The 21,349-nt window shown below is 34.7% G+C and overlaps 2 protein-coding genes and 1 non-coding gene across 12 annotated transcripts in view; all 3 read right to left on the bottom strand.

Moving 5' to 3' along the window:
* kl-2 (dynein heavy chain 2, axonemal kl-2) overlaps positions 1 to 10,769 on the bottom strand; it is an 80,612-nt gene extending 69,843 nt beyond the window's left edge. The window contains exons 1-4 of the mRNA XM_089635786.1: positions 10,700 to 10,769; positions 2,017 to 2,442; positions 1,033 to 1,311; positions 60 to 654 (exon numbers count right to left, since the gene is read on the bottom strand). Of these exons, the coding sequence (XP_089491912.1) occupies positions 60 to 654; positions 1,033 to 1,311; positions 2,017 to 2,442; positions 10,700 to 10,769 (1,370 nt within the window). The remainder of the gene's footprint in view (positions 1 to 59; positions 655 to 1,032; positions 1,312 to 2,016; positions 2,443 to 10,699) is intronic.
* On the bottom strand, positions 7,835 to 8,048 carry LOC149421063 (small nucleolar RNA U3). Its single transcript, XR_016302651.1, has one exon. It is a non-coding gene; the product is annotated as a small nucleolar RNA U3 (small nucleolar RNA).
* Positions 10,770 to 17,865: 7,096 nt separating the features above from the next.
* Msp300 (Muscle-specific protein 300 kDa) overlaps positions 17,866 to 21,349 on the bottom strand; it is a 280,129-nt gene continuing 276,645 nt past the window's right edge. For all 10 annotated transcript variants that reach the window (XM_089635781.1, XM_089635784.1, XM_089635785.1 and 7 more), the window contains 2 exons: positions 20,692 to 20,756; positions 17,866 to 19,410 (listed from right to left, as the gene is read on the bottom strand). In XM_089635781.1, the coding sequence (XP_089491907.1) occupies positions 19,197 to 19,410; positions 20,692 to 20,756 (279 nt within the window). In that variant the 3' untranslated portion in view covers positions 17,866 to 19,196. The remainder of the gene's footprint in view (positions 19,411 to 20,691; positions 20,757 to 21,349) is intronic.

The raw sequence follows: 21,349 nt of genomic DNA, 5'->3' as shown, positions 1-21,349 counted from the left end.
AAAAATAATTCAACATTGTATAACCTACATACTAGTAGTAGAAGAATAAATCAGCTTACCGTCCGAATATGACCATTCCATTGCAAATATCTAGTACATCTACACACCGCTGCACAAATGAATCTACATTGTTGAAGATGACGTCGTTATCAAGTTCCCAAGTGCCAGGGTTCATGTTATTATGGGTATCGGCAACTGCGTAATAAATTTCCTTATATTTATGGCAGCACTCGATACACTTTCCTAAAGAATCCATTGTTTTCCTTGTTTTTCCACTAAATAACGTCTTGAGATCGATCGATATAGAGCATTGAATGATGACCTGATTACTCAGAGAGTTGAAGAGATTGGTCATTTTTTCTGCTGTATTGTGATGTGGAGATTCCATCCATATATATCTGAAAGTATTTAAAATTTTGGAAATATGATTAGGAATATCTGCGGGACAAGTTGCATTTTCCATTGCATCGCACGGCCCTCTTATGAGTTGCAGATATTCAATGTTTGATTTAGTTTCGGCTATGGTCTCGTCTACTTCTTCACACAGTTTTAGAAAGTGTTTGATGTACGATGAATGTGTATTCATCAAAATTTGTACAATTCGTTGGACGTTAGGGTTTTGAATTTGATAATGTACACCGCTTAAATTTTCATCTGGAAAAGAAAAAAACTGTTTTTTTATCTCACAAAGTTAATTGTTTCATGATATTAAGGTTGGTGCCATGTTTAGCAGAAAATACAAAGCCGATCTATAGTAAGATTGTATGAGCCGGTGATATTGTCAAGTGTACTGACTCTACGCAACACAGGCTCTTCAAACAGAATACTTCGGACGGGACTATGCTGATTTTCTTTTGCAAACAGTTCCATAAACAGTATTTATACATATCTATTTAATGTGACAATTTCGGTACAACGTTAGACAGACAGGTATAAAAGACGGTAATGTAAATTCCAGCCTAATGGGTGATAGTATCTGTCTTCTTTACTGTGAAATTGTAAATAATTGATAGTTTTATAGGAAAAACTCACATCTGTATCCCCAAAAATCTATCTGATCTGATGGACACAACAAAGTGGTTTGTGCATTAATAATCTGGTCTTCTATGCAGGACTTCATGCGATGTGTCCAGTAGACCACCACCTCCTCGAGGCGAGCCACATACTCCTTCTTGGTACTGGCTTCCTCCACCGACATGGTCAGTCCTTCTCTTGGGACATACATGACAGTCATACCTTGTGTCTTGTAGTGAAAATTAGTCAACTTTGCCAGAAACATGTGCATCTGAGTACAAAACTCATTTTTTACATCTGTTCTTAGATTTAAGGAAATATTATACAAAATGAACTATTCTGGACATACAATAAGTGTGCTTTAAACCATCGAAAAGTAAGTAAAATAAGCATTATTTGCCACAACCGAATAGGAGGAGCCATAAGTTAAATCCTAAATCATTGACTATGGTTTCATCTTCTCCCGGAAAAGGACTCTTAGATAATAAGGCGCCTTTTAAGTGGTTAATTCAGAGTCACAGCTCTCCCTTTGCAGTGATGGTTCATGGGGGTGCAAGAACAATGGGCCATTTCTCTTGCACCCCACAGAGTTTTCGCCACAACAAGCATTGCCAAACTAATTCCGGTAATTATTCGGGATTGCTGGCCATGCTTAATACAATTTGTTTTAAATTAAACCTTTTGGTTCACATTAATTATTATAATAGGCATTTGGTAAATATTTAATTTTAACATTCTAATTTTCAATTAAGTAAAACGAAAATTCGCTTTCGTTGAATGGGATAACGTCCATTTACAAGCGTGGCCAGCGAACCCGAATAATTACCCTAATTTCCAACCATGGAATAAAGAAGAACATAAGGAAATATATGCCATGTGGGCATATTTCTTGATCCAAAAGTTTAACAGTTAGTTTAGTTTTAAATCTATATGGAAGGCATTTCTAATGTTCTTATTTATTCTTTCCCAACTGTCTTCGATAACACAAAATCCAAAGGATACTTTCAGGCCAGTTGGTCACTGAAAAGAATACAGGGGCATACACCAGTTCCAGCATCTTCAGAAGCGATCCTTCAACAGTCTCCACAAATGTGCCAAAAGTGACTTCATCATGAAACCCATCTACTGTAAAAATCATATCAGGCTCTCTTAAAAAATATGTTAAGTCATAAACCGGCGTGGTCGGAATGCCGAGCATTGCTGTAAGCTTATCATCGTCAAAGAAGATAGTGATTATTGGGTGCATTGGTTCCATCATGAACTCTTTGATAACGGCATAGCATTCATCATTCCAGTCGTCCTCCCAAAGACCGTAGAGTGTTGTCATTTTTTTGATAAATCCCACAAGTTTACTGAGGTCATCTTCCAAGTAAGATGGCTTGGCCGGTGACAATGTTTCAAACTCAGCATTTGCAAGCCTTTCCTTTTCTGAAATGGATGAAATATTTGAGTTAGTTGGTACCTACTTTGCATTCATACATAATAAGTGACATACTTTTTTTAATATTATTTAGTATCGAATTTTTTTCCGTTAAATCATCAATATTTTTTTTAATCGAATTCTTATTTAGAAGTTAGCAATTGAATCCTATAATTTCTATACCCGCTATATCCGATTTTTTGACAAAATGATCTGAGTATGACATCTTGTTCACATTTTTGCGAGCAATAAGAGGAGCCTAAAATTGAGTTTCAAAACCCTCCTTATCACGACCAAAAACCATGTTAAAACTGCGAGTGAGAAACCAAATCCGCTATATCATACAGAAAGTTACTATCAAAACCCTCTATATCGGATTCAACCAATCACAAGCAGTTATTTTGCCAAAATACAATATGGCCGCCGCTCTGACGCCACGCTCGTGTGTCAAAATGATCTACGCGTGTGTTTCTAAACCCGCCATGTCGGCTCAGTTGACTTTCAAAAGCCTCTATATCACGAATTGAGTATCAAAATCCGCTTTATCCATTTTATTTATCGAAATTACTTAATTATTGCTAGACATATAGAAAAATAAATGCTTTTAGAAATTTTATTACTCCAATTCATTGTATAAAAAATTGTAATGCAATTACTCATGTACGCTAGAGATGTGACAGTTTTTTGCGGTTTTCTCCAAATCAATGAAAGTTGATATAGCGGGTATAGAAATTACACGACTCAATTTTTGAGTACCAAAATAATTTTAACTCCTGTCCAGAGTTGTCAATGTATTTGATCTATAAAATACCCGTTCAATTTCCCCACAAGTTCATTTACCTCCAAATTGAAACAAAATTCTATTGAAATTAGCATTTATTTTTTTTATTATCTATTCATTTTCGGATTTTCTATTTCGTTCAGCCTAAAAATGATCTTTTTTTAAATTGGTGTGAAATAAAACCAAATATAGTACCTTAGCACAATTATCAAAATATTATTTTTCAACATGGTTGAATAATCAAAAAAAATACCCAATTCTTTATAAATCTTAGAAATTTGAGGAATTCCCAACGATTTGGCAAGCCCTGCTCCTGTCCAAAATGAACGCGACGTCAGGGCCGGCCCTGTGCGGGTGCGATTAAAGCAGTAATGCAGCAAGGAGCCAAGGCGCCGATACTACTTAACACCTTGATGTTTTTACTGTTTTAATCACGCGTTCATACCTATATTTCGTGAATGTATTGTATTATATACATAATGTCGCCACGATACTTTCGTGTTCTAAAAATTGCTAGTTTTCTCCCGCTTCGGTTTCAAAGAACGGTTGCGGCGCGACGTATAAAATTCCAAAAATAACCGGTTCCTCAGAGAAATAACATCGACGGTTCCAGTTACCGGATCGGGACAGAAATATCGATTAAAAATATGGAGTAGGTACCTAAAATAAAAGAGAATATTCGGCCATCGCCCCATGTGTGACGAGTTTACTTCTATGAGAAGATCTCTGAATGCAAGTACCTAAATGATAGGCCGTCAACCAAAAAAACCCCTGTAATTATTAATTGAAACCAAAAATTCACTTTAAGTAAAAAATTTAATAGGTACAGAGGCGGATTTGCCCTTAGGCCTATGTAGGCCCGGGCCTAGGGCGGCCAGATATTAGGGGCGGCCAATCGTGACAAAAAAGTCACAGATGATAACAAGAAATTACTTCCTAAGTACATACCGCCCGCCAAGACCTGGACAAATCTCACCCCATGAACCATGAATGATAATGGCAGGAAAATTAAAACGGTTTTGACCCTAGGAACTTACTGAAAAGTTTGTATACTCCTGGTCAATATGATGGGTACTGAGAAAGGGGCGGCTACATGGTCTGGGGCCTAGGGCGGCCAAGACTGCAAATCCGCCTCTGAATAGGTATGTATTATTATATCGGAAAACTCAAATTCTATCTCCTCTTCTTTACTTCAACTAGGTACACATTTCTTTTCCTTATTTATATTTGATTTTTTTTTCGTCTTCACAATAATTGCTTACGTTTTTCAATTTTTTTTCTTGCCAGACAACTGGCACACTGAAAGTATGACTATTGCCCTGTTTTTATGTATGTTTATTATTGATTGTGAACAAAACACTGATAAATAAAAGTGATAGCAAATCACTCATCATTATTTACTCCTGAACAGACCTTTAACATTGTACACGAGTAAAATCCTTAACGGCGTGAATAAATAGATAAATATATAATAATATTATTTTTAATCATTTTCGATATATTTTTACTCCCCGCCAACACGTTTTATGTAAAAGATCAACGTTAACCAATAAGCTGGAATATATTCATTTCCTATCTAACGATTTTAATTCAACGAGGTAGATGTTGTTGTTCTACATTGACTGCACACAGGAGGCCCTGAGAAAAAATATTACTTCAGGGCCTATGTCATCTTGAAGATGTTGTGTGGAGGGTCTTTGTAAGGAAAGGAGAGAGGAGGAGAGAAAGTTCTGGGAAGGAAAAAGGTTTGAAGGGTGGATAGGAACCTGGGGGTCAATGTATCCAAGAGTGACAGACGTATGAATCCATCCCTCCCGCTGTAGTGCTATAGTAACAGGAAATAGTGATATAGTATCAGGCGTAAAATAGCAGACTTGTCGTGCTTATACAAAGCATCTCTAAATAGTATAAAATAAATTCGCTAACCTCGTCTTTATTTTTGTGCGCATAGCTCTTCTAAACTAACCAACGGATTTTGAAAGAATTTTCTCTATCATTCAGAGAATTTCTTCCGGAAGGTTTATATATATAGCAAAAGCATGTTATATTTATAGAAAGTAGAGAAAAATCGATGTTTTGTAATCAAGTCGTAAAAAAAATATTTTTGGTGGCTTATATTGCTAACGCTCGCTAAACCATGAGTTACTAAACTAATGAGATACATCAAAATAATTTGCTACGGAATTGTATATCTTCAAAAGACCTACAAAAAAGTCTGGCTTGGTATGTGTCTATCTCCTAAGGATAAACCCTAACAACGCCGGATACACGTCAGCTAGTTAAAAATATAATTAAATCGGAATTAAATCAATTTAAGTTCGTCTTAATTTGAGAACCAGACCACAAAGAAAATACGAAATCTTTAAATTAGAAACATAGCTCTCGTGTGTGTCGTTTTTTTATAACGAAGGGGTATGTTCAATGAAATCGATATATACCCCAACTCACCTACAAAATTAAAACAAATCTTAAATGGTTTGTTTAGTTCGGGCGGGTTGTTTGAAGAATTCATCAAATTTGATTTTCAGGTTCTGTGAAAGTTCTATTAATGTTCTGTTATTATACCATTATTGGCCAGTCATTTCACAAACTGAAGTAATAACAAACCATTAATAGAACCTTCATAGAACTTGAAAATCAACTTTCAAATTTTATGAATTGCTCAAATTCTGTGGAATAACCGGTCCTTATAAAAATAAATTTGATAATATAATTCATTTATTAATTGTATCCTTGATTTCACACTTGTAATTTATCTTCTACCAATATGTATTATTTTTGTTGTCATTCTGTTAAATGTTCCAAATAAACAACAACTTAACACACCGTATTGAATATAGTATGAGTTATGTTCGCGTGATGTGCAAATTAGTTATTGGGTTGTAAGCTAATAATTTTTTTATAAGTTCCAAATAAAAAAAATAAATACTAAAGAATTTAGTATGAATGCGAACCGTACGAAGCTCCTACTCCTTTTTTTTAAAACTAATACATTACACATAAATACATTACATAACAATATTATTCACTTTCAGTGTTTTGTTGATTGAACATAAAAGTGAACTTTTTTTTAAATTTACCTACACTTTTTTCATTTTTAATTTAGCCTGGAAGGTAATTGAAGTTGAATTAAAGTTGTAACCAATAGATTACTTACTATAGTGAGTATGTATGGTGTTTAAATGTATGTTATCGTGTTGCCGTGTAAATTGTGTATGTACTTTTTAATGAGTTCTGTATTTTTATGTATAAGTTTATTATTTATTTTATATATTAGTAGACACGTATTATATTCTTATAATATTCTTAGTGTGAACAGATTTGTTTCCAAATATATATTTTTTTGTGGATGTTCTAGGTATGAAATTAAATAGCTGTTTTGTGTTACCTGTAGTTCATTTATATAATGTTTCATATGAGTTTCCCCAGATTTCAATCAAGTAGTTTAAATGTGAATGCAAGAGGCTATAATATAGACCTTTATTTTATTTGGTAACAGATATGATAATCGGCTAAATACGCTTAAAGGTGGTGATTTTATCTTTAATATCTTGAATATGCAGTTTAAATTTTGAGTGTTTATCAATGCACAGCCCAAGACATTTCTTCTGTATCAGGATTTTCAGGTTGTTATATTCAATTTTTAAGGGTAGGTACACGAGGAGCAATGATTTTACGGGTTGAGCTTAAAATCATTTGTCATGTTTTTTTTTCACATTTCAAATCATCCAGAACACAAAATACTACGAATGAACGACTCATCGCTTGTTCACGATCACACTTGATCACACTACTCAAGGAAACACACTTACATAAAGCGGTTCAGACGTTTCGATTTTAGTTGTTCAACTCGACACTTGACCGCGTATTGACAAGTGTGAATCTTCTTTCAACGGAGATGATCAAGCTTTTTGTTAGAAATCTTGTCGTCGAATAAAAGTCGATCAACTAAAATTGAAAACGATATTACACACACTTGTGTGCACGAGCTGAGATACGGGCCTAGTACACGTTGGCCCAATGCATTGGGACAAAGCGCTAGTCCAACGTGTTAAGGACCACTGACTTGAAGCCAAAGTTGGCTGGTCAATCCGATTATTGTCGGTTTTCGCGCTCACATCAAAGGATCTTGGAAACCAACCCGCCAACCAGCAGGGAAAATCGTTTTGATTATTGCAATAGTGATTATTTACGTTTCCGAATTACGATGCTTAATAATTAAACGTGCTGTACAAATAAATTGCCGAGGCTGCGATAGTTTCCAGTTTCCACATTCTTCTAGATTTGACGGCCTCCGTGGTCGAGGGCATAAATCAACTATCTACTTATGTAGTCGAGGGGTAAGGCTAATGAGTAATGAGGCTTTCGACTAGCAATCCGAAGGTCGTGGGTTCTTCGAGTTAACTTAGTTCGAATCCCGGCGTGCGCAAATAAATTTTATCTGATGAATTTCATAGTGACATTAAAAATAATTACACTTGCGGCATGTTCCAGAGTGGAAGACACTCAAGACAGTGTCTCGAAACTCGAAAAGATTACGTTAACAAGCCCAACCTAATAAATATTTAATATACTAATTAGTAATCTTAATGTGAAATAATTAAAAAAAAATGGTAACGACCGCTCAGAAAGCGACGGTTCCCTAACCGTCCGAGAAAACTCAAACGGCGAACGATCATCGATGGTCAAGAATCTGCCTAAAGGCTAACCCGAGACCTGCCTCACGCTCAAGGAACCGCGCCACATCTCCTCATCACGGAGTGTAACTCTGGTAGAGTGTACACGTTACGAGGGAGGAAGTACTACAGAAATGATCCTGTGAAGTACAGTCCTACTGATGCTTAGAACTACATACTATTTATAAACCGGTCAGAGGCGTTTGTTTGTGAGTTGCCGGCGGAAATCATGCCATCTGTTTTCAGCTTCAAAGACTAAAAAATAATGTCTCGACATTTTCGTACAACGGCAGAGGCGGATTTGCCCTTAGGCCTATGTAGGCCCGGGCCTAGGGCGGCCAGATATTAGGGGCGGCCAATCGTGACAAAAAAGTCACAGATGATAAGAAGAAATTACTTCCTAAGTACCTACCGCCCGCCAAGACCTGGACAAATGTCACCCCATGAACCATGAATGATAATGGCAGGAAAATTAAAACGGTTTTGATCCTAGGAACTTACTGAAAAGTTTGGATACTCCTGGTCAATATGATGGGTACTGATATAGGGGGCGGCTACATGGTCTGGGGCCTAGGGCGGCCAAGACTGCAAATCCGCCTCTGTACAACGGTAATAATTAATTTAAAACTTTCGCTATAAACAACAATATATTTGAAGTCAAAGAATAAATACTTTGTTTGCAACAATGACACATCCCCCATACACACAACGCTAGAGCTTTATTATGGTGGTATCACATCTTTAAAAAAGTTATATAAAGTCATGGAAAGTGATGAAACAAAAAAATTATTAACTGGGTTAAGTAGGTTAGGTTAAAAAAAAAATTTTCATCGTTTTTAATGACTTTATATCACTTTTTAAAAGTGTGTTGAATAGTCACTGTGTTGAGTTACCATAGAACCATTATGTAGGTATACAATTAGGTGAAATACTTACTAGGTATATGTTCTGTAAATTATGTACCTAACATTATTTTTTCGAATAAACATAAAAAAATGAATACTCATGAATTGAAAATACATATTATGTACTTAACCCAAAATACTATAATTTTGGAACCTGTTTCCAAAAGAACGGGCTTTGAAGGTAAAGAAAACCCCGTTCTTTTATCCACCAGCATTCTAAGTATTATTTTAGTGACCGACCGAAACTAGCCCTTGCATGATTTTACGCAAGAACGGCGCTATACATATCATCTAAATATTATGATTATTATTAAAGTAAACCTATCAGTCTAGTATTTTAATCTCTATGTATGTTAGACAATAGCCATACAAAAACAACAAATTATTAATTATCGAAGATAAACCTTGACAAAATTAAATAACATTTGTAAAAAAAAATTCGTAAAAATAAATCCAGACTGCTTTCCAGAACCACCAAGGTATTAGTGTACAAAACACTAATTAGACCAGTGCTTACGTACGCAGTTGAAACGTGGGTTCTAACTAAGAAGAATGAGCGAGCACTGGACGTTTTTGAAAGGAAAATTTTGAGGCGCATCTTCGGACCGGTTCTAGAAAATGGATTTTGGCGCAGACGTTATAACAATGAGCTCTATACTCTGTTTAAGGAGCTAAACGTCACAAAATTCATAAAACTGGGAAGACTTCGGTGGCTAGGTCATGTGGAGAGAATGACCGAGCATCAAGAACCAAAGTCCCTTCTCAGCTCAAGACCGATAGGGAGAAGGAGCCTGGGAAGGCCAAGGTTAAGATGGAGCGACAACATCCTCAAAGATTTGTCTGCCTTGGAGCTTCGAAACTGGAGAGAGCTGGCGCGGGACCGAGATGAGTGGAGGAAGACTCTTGAGGAGGCCAAGACCCACCGGGGGTTGTAGAGCCAAAAGGCGCAAAAAAAAATTCAGTGGACTTTTTGAACTACAGTTTTGACAGTTATTATCTAACAGCTTCTTTCAAAAGATCCATTTAGTTATACTCGAGGAATACCTGACTTACTAGGGTAAACACTCGTTAGAGTGAAGCCGAAAGTGATCCTAAACTCGTTTATTGGCCGTAACCGATATTATTATTGTTAATAATCTGCAGAAATACTTTATTTCAAGTGAACGCTTTTACGGTAGATACTAAGCTTAGTAGTATCAGTTTGTTATCATCCGATTTAAAGAAGCATACAAAAAGTTATATTTGTACTTTTTTGCTAAAGCAAAATGTTTATATTTTTTATTAATCGGCCTTGAAAATTAGAAATTGTGTTCCGAAGGCAGGTACTTTGAAGAGTTTCCGGCTAATAATAAAATTATTAAACGCTACCTCTCGCATTAATGTACATTTATGCACAAATTAGGTACTTACTTCTAGGAAAATTAAAAAAAAGACTGGTTCTTAAACCCCTAATACACGTTGGACCAACGCATCCCGCCAACGTTCACGCCAACGTGTGAACGCTGTTGGAACAAAAATCCTTTGATGTGTGCACAAGTGGTCCTGTGCACGTTGAGCCAGCGCATTGGCCCAATGCGTTGGCTCAACGTGTACTGGCAGCATTCTGCTGGAAACGCAATAGGCAGCCAAGATTTGGAGGAGCCAATATGTAGCTAGTCGTCCAGCTTCCCGCAGCCATCGCTGCTTACAAAATCAATGTGCATCATTGTGTATCGACTGGCTCCCTCAGCTGGCGACTTTGGCTGCCTAGAGCGTTACCTCGAGTACCTACATATTCATACAAATTTGAAAATCGCTTGCAGCTTACAGAGCACCGACTGTCTAGTACGAGCGTAGCCTTATTAATTACCCTTATTGCTAATTTCAAAATCGTGACGAAATATTTTGTCAATAAAATACTTACCGCGTTCTTCTTCAGAGTTGTAACTTAAATCGTCACTCCACGCAACTTTAACCCTCGGTTTTCCAGCCATTAGTGTCGATAGCTAGTCGTAATGCCAACTAAAATCTTCCAACATTACATCGTGAAAAGGGTTTTATAATTTTTAATGCTGTAATATTATCTGAACGCGCTGTTTTCGGTCAAGTGTGGCGGTAACCACGTGACACAATAACAAACAAGTGAGTATCGAGTAAACATTTTTCAAAGCAACTCGAAATTTTTATCTGTCTTTGCCAGAAGATGACGCGGTGCTTGAAAAGTACCTACATAGTATTGCGAATTTCAAATATTTATTAATCTTTTAACAAATTTATTTAGAAAAATAAGGTTCCGATTTACAATTCCGCGAATAATATAATTAGGTAGGTACTTTATAATAGTGATGTACGGACATCTGATTCCGCTTCCGCAAAACGCGGAAGTTTTGCATTATCTTCACTTCCGCCTCGTGATTGGATTTGTGATCGCGCGTATAATCCATTCAGAGTTATTTATTATTTAGTTTTTTTTTTAATTTACCGCTCTATGGAAATTAATCCTTTTGCTTTAAATAGCCATTAAAGGTAACTTTTTACTTACAGCGACCGTTTTTAATACGCATTAAAAAACCTTTGATTCAACTTATTGACTATAAACAACAACTTTTTGCATTTACGATTATGGAAAATAGTGCTATTTAATAATAATTTCGTAAATATTAATTAATCACGTAATTGTAAAAAGCATTCACTTTGTGGCTCATCATAATTTATAATAAAAACACATAAATTTTTTTTTGACCACGATTCCACCACGATAGTTAATAGATAACTATCGTGGTCAAAAACAAATTTATGTGTTTTTATTATTAATTAATCAAACTGGTAAAGGAGGCCCTGCTGAAAATAGTTTCCCTCAGGGCCTATGTTAAATCTGGGAATGCTGTGTGGAGGGTCTTGAAGAGACCCATGTTGTAGGAGGGAGGAAACACAGAGTCCGGCAAATCGTTCCAGCTGTTGAACTCAAGAATAAATCGTAAAAGCGAACCGTTCTCATGTGACTAATGTCAACCGTGTACATAATCTGGCCGCGTGTTTTCCGATTATGCACCGGTGCCGAAGGGATCGACGAAGCTAGTTCTTCGGAGCATCTTCAATTGTAATACCGGTAGAATAAGGACAGCAAACCTACTTGACCCCTGTAGGTACTCTGAAGATTTCAATCCGCGATAGGGGGATCTATCAAACCGACCGCCCGTTTCTGCACAGAGTCAAGTGTTTTTTCAGGTATTTTTGGACTCCAGACTAGAGGTGGCTACCAAATTCAACAGTGGGGTACACTTGCGATTTGTACATGGTCAGCAGTTACAGTTGTACAGTATACCCAGCTTCTGTGAGGCACAAATCTACCGATTTTTTTTTTAATGTACTGAAATTCTTGAAAATCTATTGAAATTTATGAAAATCTACCGAAGTCAGCGAAAAGGTTATGAATTATGATAAAATTTTCTCGAAAATTGTGTGGATTTTTTTCTTTTCGAAATTCTTTACTTATGGATCGAAATAAATTATGGGGAATCATACTTTTGCATTTCATCTAGAAAATTTTGTGGGGAATTATTTATTCTCAGAAATTGCCTAGCAACCCTCCCCCTATGGATTCGAAATACCGATTTTCGTATCTAATCTACCAATATGTTTGTTTCTATGACTTGTTCTTGAATTGAACAGCTCGGCTGTGGAACCATATACCTACCGGCCTCTGAGTTTCGTCCCTCCTGCAACACGGTTCACTTCAAGACCCAAGTTCTCTCCTCCCTTTCCACAAAATACCCTCTACACAATATCCCCTAAGATGACATAGGCCCTGAAGGAACCTATTTTCCTGAGGGCCTCGAGTTCGGAGTTAGAACAAAAAAAAAATCAAAATTTTTTGCCAAACTGTAACTAGGTACAGTATATTTTTCTAATGAAAACGGATATAGTAAAAATTACACGACCCTGCTGATTGAAAGAACTGATTTGCTGGTCAACAATAAGTCCGTGTTTTATATTATAGTAAAACAGCTTTTCGATTTTTTTTTTAAATTTATTGCTCAGGATAGTTATAGGCGGGAAAGCAATGAAGTAGGAGAAATTTGAGGGTTGGTTTTAGATAAATAATATTTATGAAGTAATTTCGTTTTAACGTAAAAAAATATGTTTTGATATTGATAAATATTTACTCTACCCTACAGGCCCAAAAGTAACATAATATCCTGAAGTTTCTAATGGGTAAAAAAAATCACGTTTCAAGCGTCAGTGAATTATTTTGGATTGGTTTTCTATTGATTCGTTTACAGAATTATTATTACTTTCTACATAAAAGTAATCACTAATCAGTAATTAATATTGTTCTATTATAAATTAACTAATGATTAATTAATTAATTAACTAACTCTCCCGCAACGGAGAGGGGTAATACACATCCCCCAAAAGAGGTTTGTGCAATATCTAAGTTGATTTTTACATCTCATACTCTAGGTTAGGTAATCCTAGAAAATTTTTTTATAATCTATCTTCATTTAAAAAAATGTTCCGTTATTATTTTTATGGTTATATATAATATCATCCCCTTGGATCCCCATGACTTTAAAAAAATCCTTACTTCAAGCAAACCGCAAGCTCGGTCATAAAGATGTATTTTACTGTAAAGAGCTACAATAATATGTAAAATGAAACTCACTTAAGAAGTTTTCAAGCTCAAGAAGTTTTGTTTTCCAGTCCCAAGAAATTCCATACAAAAAACTGCTAAAACTCGATTTTTTTCCTACATGAAAAGTTTAGCCTCAACTGCTTCCCGCTTAAGAAGTTTAAAAGTTCGGCGGTGAATCCATCACAAACGAAAGCTAGTACCGAAATTTACCTTTTTTTCCGAAAGTTATACAAATTATGACGTTGTTATTATTGTCTGCAATCAAGATGTTTAGGAAGTTCGGCAGAAAAACCACCATAAACCGAAACTATCAACACATGGACCTGAAATTAACCCTTCTTTAATAGTCGAAAAATGTACAACTTTGCTGAATCAGATTACGCAAGTTACACAGTGGCAGCTCAAGATTTTTATTTTTAACCTGATTGAAAAAAAAAATATTGATGTTGTTGCTGCCGGAAACAATAAAATATTTTAAATAATTTTACTTGTGAAATGACTTGATTGTCAATATTATATATATAATTATATTTGTTATTTTACTTATGGGTGAATTTTTGACCTCTCCAGCCGGACTCTCTCAACCCATCGCTTTGCACCGCAGTGGGAGGGACGGAACCATACTTCCGTTACTCCTGGGACACACTGACCCTCAAATTCCTACTCACTCGTCATACCTCTTTCCTTCCCATAATTTCCTCTTCTTCCTTCACTTATAAGCCTGGGCCTATTATGAATCAGTGTTACTAAATACGATCCGAGTGTGGAAGCGGGAGAGCTGATGCTCCGCTGCCACGGGAGCAAATTAGACAAACGTATTTTGTGGTAATGCGAAAGACTTCTGAATGTTAAAGACTGTTTTCAACTGGATCAAATAAAACAAATATATATTTTTATCTAAAGACACTGTCTAGATTGCATTTATTTCGGGTTGAATGTAGCGATTATACTTAAAAGATGGCTGCCTATCATAAAAATGAAGACAATGTGGGTAGTTCTTATTCGAAGTATAATACAGTTAAATATGACCGAAGAAGATAGGTTTTCTTAGGTCAGTTAGTAGAGCAGTGCCCCAGCAAGGCAAGAGTTCTTGTCCTAGATGTGACCGTATCTTTTCTGATTTTTCTGTTTCAAATTTTCATTTAGGAATCGCTAATAATTAAATATTACAATTTGATGTTTTACTCAACAGGTGTTTCCAAAAAATAATATATAATATATATATACAGTTTATTGAAAGCACAAAAAACTAGTGCTTGATATAAAAAAATCTAAACGTATTTATATTACAACCTATTTTTTATAAACAATAAACTAGCGCTTTTTTCCTTCAAAATCCGATAGTAAATTATCAGAGGCCGCCATTTTGTTTATTTAAAAAAAAGCTTCGATTGGGCACTAGATAAACCACTAAAATAATGATTTTTTTTGTTTGATCGATTTTAGATGAACTGGTAAAATGTTATGGTGGTCACCGTAAGTCAACTTGTGGGACAAATACGGCAATAACTCAGTATACAGTAAATAAATATTTTTGTCAAATAAAGTTATATAATAACTTATTATATTTAATAATAACTTATTTATTATTTGTTTTATCAAATAAATTAAACTGCGTACTGTCAAATTTTTATTTAAAAAACTTACCCTTTTTTCACGTCACTGACTACCCCTAACTCCTTAAAAATACCCTCCACACAGCATCCCCCAAGAAAAAAAAAAAATTAATATCTGAATGTTAATGGAAGGGTAAAATAAGTATCGCTTTGCGATATATGGGGGACCCGAGTGACCCCCCCCTTCGGGTGATTTTTACCTTCAGGTATGTATTCAACAGTGAATCTCTAGAAATGTGATGAGTTTACTGCGGGCACACTGAGACGCCCACAGAAAACTTTTATCTCTTCAGTGTTTGTTCCTACGAGTATATGGTTATTTAGTACTTTTGCATATTAATTGGAAGAACCAATTTTTCTAGTAACTACAAATATACAAACTTATCTTATCACGCAGTTAGGCACGCTGATATTGTGGTTACCTGTAGATTTTGGAACTATGCACGTGTCCGGAACTCTTAGTACCAACGGGAAACCGGTGAATCTACATCCATCTGTGAATAAAATTTTTTTTTTTTTGGAACCAAAGTGTTAAAAAACTTTTGGAGCCGGGCCTACGCTTCAACGAATTAAACAAAAAAATTAAATAGCTGATATTAACATCATAAAACCGTTTATTTTCAAAATATCACAGAAAAAATTCCAACTTCGGACTCGATTTACAGGAAAACAAAAAGCTCAAATTTAAAAAAGTTGTACCACGAAATCGACTCCAAATGTGATGTAAGCTCACCAGTTTCTGGCTTGTGCACTTCGAGTTTCCAGACACCCTATATAGGGTGTATATAAGTATATACATACATAAGTACAAAATTTTATTATTATTGATAATATGCTTCTTTTCAACTTGTATATAAACGACATTATTAGTAATTTTTCTCAAACACGATTTTGGCTTTTTGCTGATGAAAATAAGATTCTAAAAATAATCAAAAGTTACCATGACTGTCTTCTTTTCCAATCACATATTGACTCATTCAACAACTGGTGTAAAATTAATAGCATGAAACTAAATGTCGATAAGGGCAAAATTATGTCCTTCTACAGAACTAAAAATCCAATTGTTTTCGAATACAGACTAAATAATAAATGCTTAACAACTGTTCAATCTATTAAGACCTTGGTGTCTCTCTTGACAGCAAGCTTTCTTTTCGGTAACATATAAATGGGATTGTTAATAAATCTCTAAAACTACTTGGCTTCATCACTAGAATCACTTCTGACTTCAAAAATATAAAAACCCTTAGAACTCTTTACTGCTCCTTGGTTCGCCCCCATCTTGAATATGCTTGTGTTTTATGGTCTCCTTTTTATGTTATCCATATTCGTCATATTGAGTCCGTTCAACATCGGTTCCTAAAAGGGATTGCTAGGAGGCTAGGATTAGAAAGAGGCAATTCCTCGTATTATTAAATTGAACAAATTCTAAACCTTTCTCCTTTAGAAGACCGTCGGAAAATATGTGATCTCATTTGTTTCTCTAAAATTATCAACAATTTTATTGACTCACCTCACAGACATAGGAATTAATAGACGAGAAGATAATGGCGAGGGGTAAAATCAACTGTTGAAGAACGAAGGGAGTGAAGCTGACTGTGATTCGTCAATAAATCAATCTGACAGTAAATAGGCATCTCGCATTATAATATCACCATTTACTTCTTAAAAGTAAAATCTGCTTTTGAATGAATAGACATTTTTACATGGGAGCGCAAATTACTCGCCACGTTATGAACAAATTTGCGAAGTCCAAATTCGGCAAAAAAATTCGGTTCCATTTTCAGAATCGAATATTTCGTTTAAGTATTTAGTTAAGACACTTTTATAAATGTTCATAATTTACTTCCCAGCAACCAACCAGCATTGTGTTTCGCGTCCAGACGTTTCTCGATGTGATAGTAACAACTGATCTATATTATACGATGTGAATATGCTTAAAATAAAGTAAAATAATGCTTATATATGGAATGTAATACGACAATTGGGTTTATTCTCTTTTTCACATCTATTTTTACAAGTTTTCATAGCACAAGTCAACATTCTGCCGTGTTATTTCGTAAAATGAACCGATGATGCCTCGACCATAGTTCGCACAAGAATGATGACGTCACGTTTTCAAATTTCACTTGCGGCCATACGCGAGCACAGCCGGCTCCAATGGAACCGGTATGGGGAGTGGGGATAATACGCTTTTAATCACTTAGGGCAGGTCTACTAATATTCATATGTCTATGACTCACCTACATTACTAGAACTCATCTCATTCATTATACCTTCTCGTAGACTCAAAAATAAAGAACTGCTCTTCCTCAATCAACACTCAACTAATTATGTTTATAATTCACCATTTAACCAGAATATGTAGAATGGTCAACTCACGTTAAGACCTTGATTTTTTTGGTATAAGTCAGAATGTTTTTTGTAGATCACTATGCAATTGAGGATATTTTGTATCACTTTAGTTTTAGCAAGGTCTTGACTTAACTTGACACTTCTATTTTCTTATGTTTTCCCTGTTTGTCTCTTTTATATACCATCCTTTACTCTTGGATTGTACACTGTCCCAAATCTTGTGCTGCTTTGTAATGTATTGGACGTAAGTCCGTTATAATAATTTTCAAATGTAATAATATTACGCATACATAATATTTTTCTTTTATTTGAGTTTCAAACCAATGAATTCTGGGCACAAAACCAAAGTTTCTTCCACTCTGAAACAGAACTTTAGCAATCATTTAAAAATTTTCCCTATGTAATAAATAATATATATATGGGATACCTCAACAAAATTAAATTTTAAGGAGATGGATGTGGATGGGTGTTTTCAATCGGTGAGAATTTATTTTAAAAGATTTATTGCATAATATTATCGGTAATCGAATACAGAACATTCCACACCTTAAAAGCTCTTTTATATAAAAATACAATGACTACGTGATGTAGCAATCAAGGACATAGTAACAAGCAAATAAATTTTTTTATAAATTGTAATATATTTCAGCTTAACAAAAAAAACATTATCAATAGGCATGTACATAAGACATTTTTTTTTAAATTTGTGCAGTAAATATTTAACCTAAATGAAAAAAATAAAAGAAGATTACTATCTGATAAAAAGTTGGTAATAAAAAGGTTAATGCGAAAAAAAAAGAAAAACTAAAACAGAATAACATAATGTTGTAAGGAAAAGTTAGTAATATTTCTGGATTAACTCATTATATTTGTGTTATAACACAAATTAGCACCATATTCCGGACAAAAACACTAGTGTAGACTAAAGAAAATAATATAATAATATATATATTAAGTAGATATAATTGGTCGATTGAAAGAATATTAAGATCGGGAGAATACTTAACAAAATTCAATCAACGAATAATACAACGCAACTCCGAACAGTGCAACTATTTTGGAGAGTAAAATGAGTTGGTGTTCCGAATGCGTTGCGACTGTATTTGGCACAGACCGTGGAGAGTAGCGGTCTGTCCAGCGATAGTGGGGAGGTGAGTAAAGGGGGTGGGTGTTCCACTCCCCACCCCTCCTGACGTCCCCTCTCCAATTCCACTTTCCACTTAACAAAAATCTCAACAAATTCATTAGACGATAAAATCAAATCATGACTCGAAATCATCATAATAAATGTTACGAGTATTCCTAATTCCCACGTCATTTTCTTCGACTGTCTCAATCGGAAATCAGTTGGTTGCTACGCTTAAAACTAACATAAGGCTAAGTACAAATTCGTGTTGCGATACATAAATATATCTTTCTTGTTATTTGTCACAATTAGTGTGTATACAAATTTAACCTATGTCGGTCAACATCTCTAGACAAAATTTATTGATACATCGTTTTCATTTGTGGTTGTTTAAATGCAAATATATAACAAATGAAACAGAACTGACCAGAACTTTGATTAAGAGGAACTATCTCAATGGAAATGTAACAGAACCCTAATTCTAATAACTATCAACGAACCCTCAAAAAACAACCTTAATTTGATGTCAACATAATAATATACATTTTTACAATCATATTAAGAAACCGGATTTATAAAATAAAAAATAAATACCATTTTTAAAATATACTGCAGTTGGTAAATCCCAAAGCGGAATATGCAGAGACATTTAGTGATGAATGGGAGAAGTGATTAAGTGTTATGGTTGTTTTCAGACGGGCGGGGGACCGTTACGATAGACGAGCATAGGCTCGAAGCTGTGGGCCAGGTTGTTGGTCATAGCGCAGAGGTCCTCGCGGTGTCCGGGTGCCAGGGCCGCAGCCCCCAGTAGGATAAGCAGGAGCGCCTGGAAGGGCAGCGAGGCTCGCACTACGCGCCCCAGGAATCTGCAGCCCCGCCTCAGCACACCGGTGTCTACGTCATCTCTGTAATGTGCAAACGCAAAGATTAGCATCGAAATACACAATAATATGAAGATTAAAATATGTAATCTTAAATTTAGCAAAATGTTAAGTTTCTTTTTAAACCATTTTTCGAGAAAAACAAAGTAAAAAAATTGAATCTTTTGGAAAATTTGATTTGAACTCATCGAAATATGTAAATTTCTTTGGAAAGGCACGAGTAAAAAATGCCAAATTTTCAGACATACAAATTTTGTTTCTTCAATGGAAATAGAGTTTAGTTCTTAACTCATTTTTGTGAAAAATAGTACGTACAATAGCTTGCCATCAATGTGTTATTGTACAGTTTTTATAACCCAATGGTGAAGTTACTCACATAATGCAATTTGTGCCAATTTGACAGGAACAAAGATTTATTATCAACATAATGAAAAAATTCACAGGGATTAAAAGTAATACAAGCGACTACAATTCATAAAGATTTGTCTAAAAAACAAATAATTTGATATTATAATACCAATTATACAGTCACAATCAAATAATGAATATATAATATTATGAACAATACACATTATGATGAAGATATCTAAAAAAACCTTTTTTTCAAGACAATACACATAGGGTAAACTGATAAAATATAATTTTTGGTTGAAACTAAAGTCAATAAAACATATTATTTATTGACTCATGCTTAAGAACAATAATGACGAAAGACAAAAAAGTAAGTCGTTAGGTTAATATTTAATATAATAATAAAATTGGAAACACTTTAGAAAGAACATGCTGCATATATGTATGTATGTAAGAGAACTTTATAAGAGATAAATCGACATTTATGTATGATGTAATATATTATAATAAAAAATATTTAAATTTCATAATGCGGTTAGTGTTTTGATAAAAAATATTTTTTATAAGAATTTTAACACAATGAGTAAGAAAATAAATCTTAGTGGGAAAGAACACAAAAACAATACTTTTGAAGCAAATGTTTTATAAATTATTCAGAGCAACAACTTAGTTCACATTCTGTTTACTGCACTTAGGCAGAGTTTGGATAACCCTTTATGTTTCATAAAATTGACAAAAACTTGTCATTTTCCGAGGCTGTAAAATGATTTTTGGTACTCCGATTAATGATTTGATGATTGCAAGATATCACAACACATATAGAAGAAGTCACCGGGTCAGGAGAACATGCTGAAAGAAATAAAAGAACTAGCATTGTACGTTTATGAAGGCATGCACTAGAAGCGTGGTTAGGAAGAACATTGGGTCAGTCTTAAGATCAAAAGAACTATTTACGTTTGCTCGTCAGATTGCGGAGGCTGCGCCCCATTTAGGCCGCTGGATCCGGGCTGCTCCAGAAGCTATGGGAAAATCAAATAAAAAATAAGGTGCAATACGCTATAAAAGCAAAATTTGCTGAACAAAATAATACACAATGATACTTGTCAAACTACTCAAAACTATTTAAACCAAAATACTAGATTCAATTAAAATGAAAAAAAATGCCTGATGGCATTTTATTTACCAAATTACCTGCATCATTTTGCAATTCTTATCAAGTAAATATGTGGGGAGACAAATTTCCAATTCATAGCCAAAAAATATTTGAGGAAACCATTGAGATAACAATAAAACAAAATATTTAGATTCTTTTGGTAGGTACATATTTGTAGTGGCAAAGTTGCAATCACGAGTATTGACAAAACAATAAAATATTTATTACTGTAAACCTAGATAAAATAATTTACCTACATAATTCTTTGGCATGTTTGTGTATTTGATTACTTATTTACAATACACACAATACGAAGTAGGTAAATAAAGGCATACTGCCGATATAATATGTACCTCTCTATTGAAGCACCTCACTCTGCACCGCATAAATAGCACAAAATCAGAAAGAGAGAATATAACGGAGCCCAGCAGGACCTAGTTTTTTTTTAAATGTACTTAC

This window comes from Hesperophylax consimilis, chromosome 9, assembly GCF_061612785.1.
Source record: "Hesperophylax consimilis isolate HC1 chromosome 9, BYU_Hcon_1.0, whole genome shotgun sequence".
NCBI lineage: Eukaryota > Metazoa > Arthropoda > Insecta > Trichoptera > Limnephilidae > Hesperophylax > Hesperophylax consimilis.
Note: the sequence above shows the minus strand (reverse complement) of the source record. Positions and strands in the feature narration are given on the sequence as shown.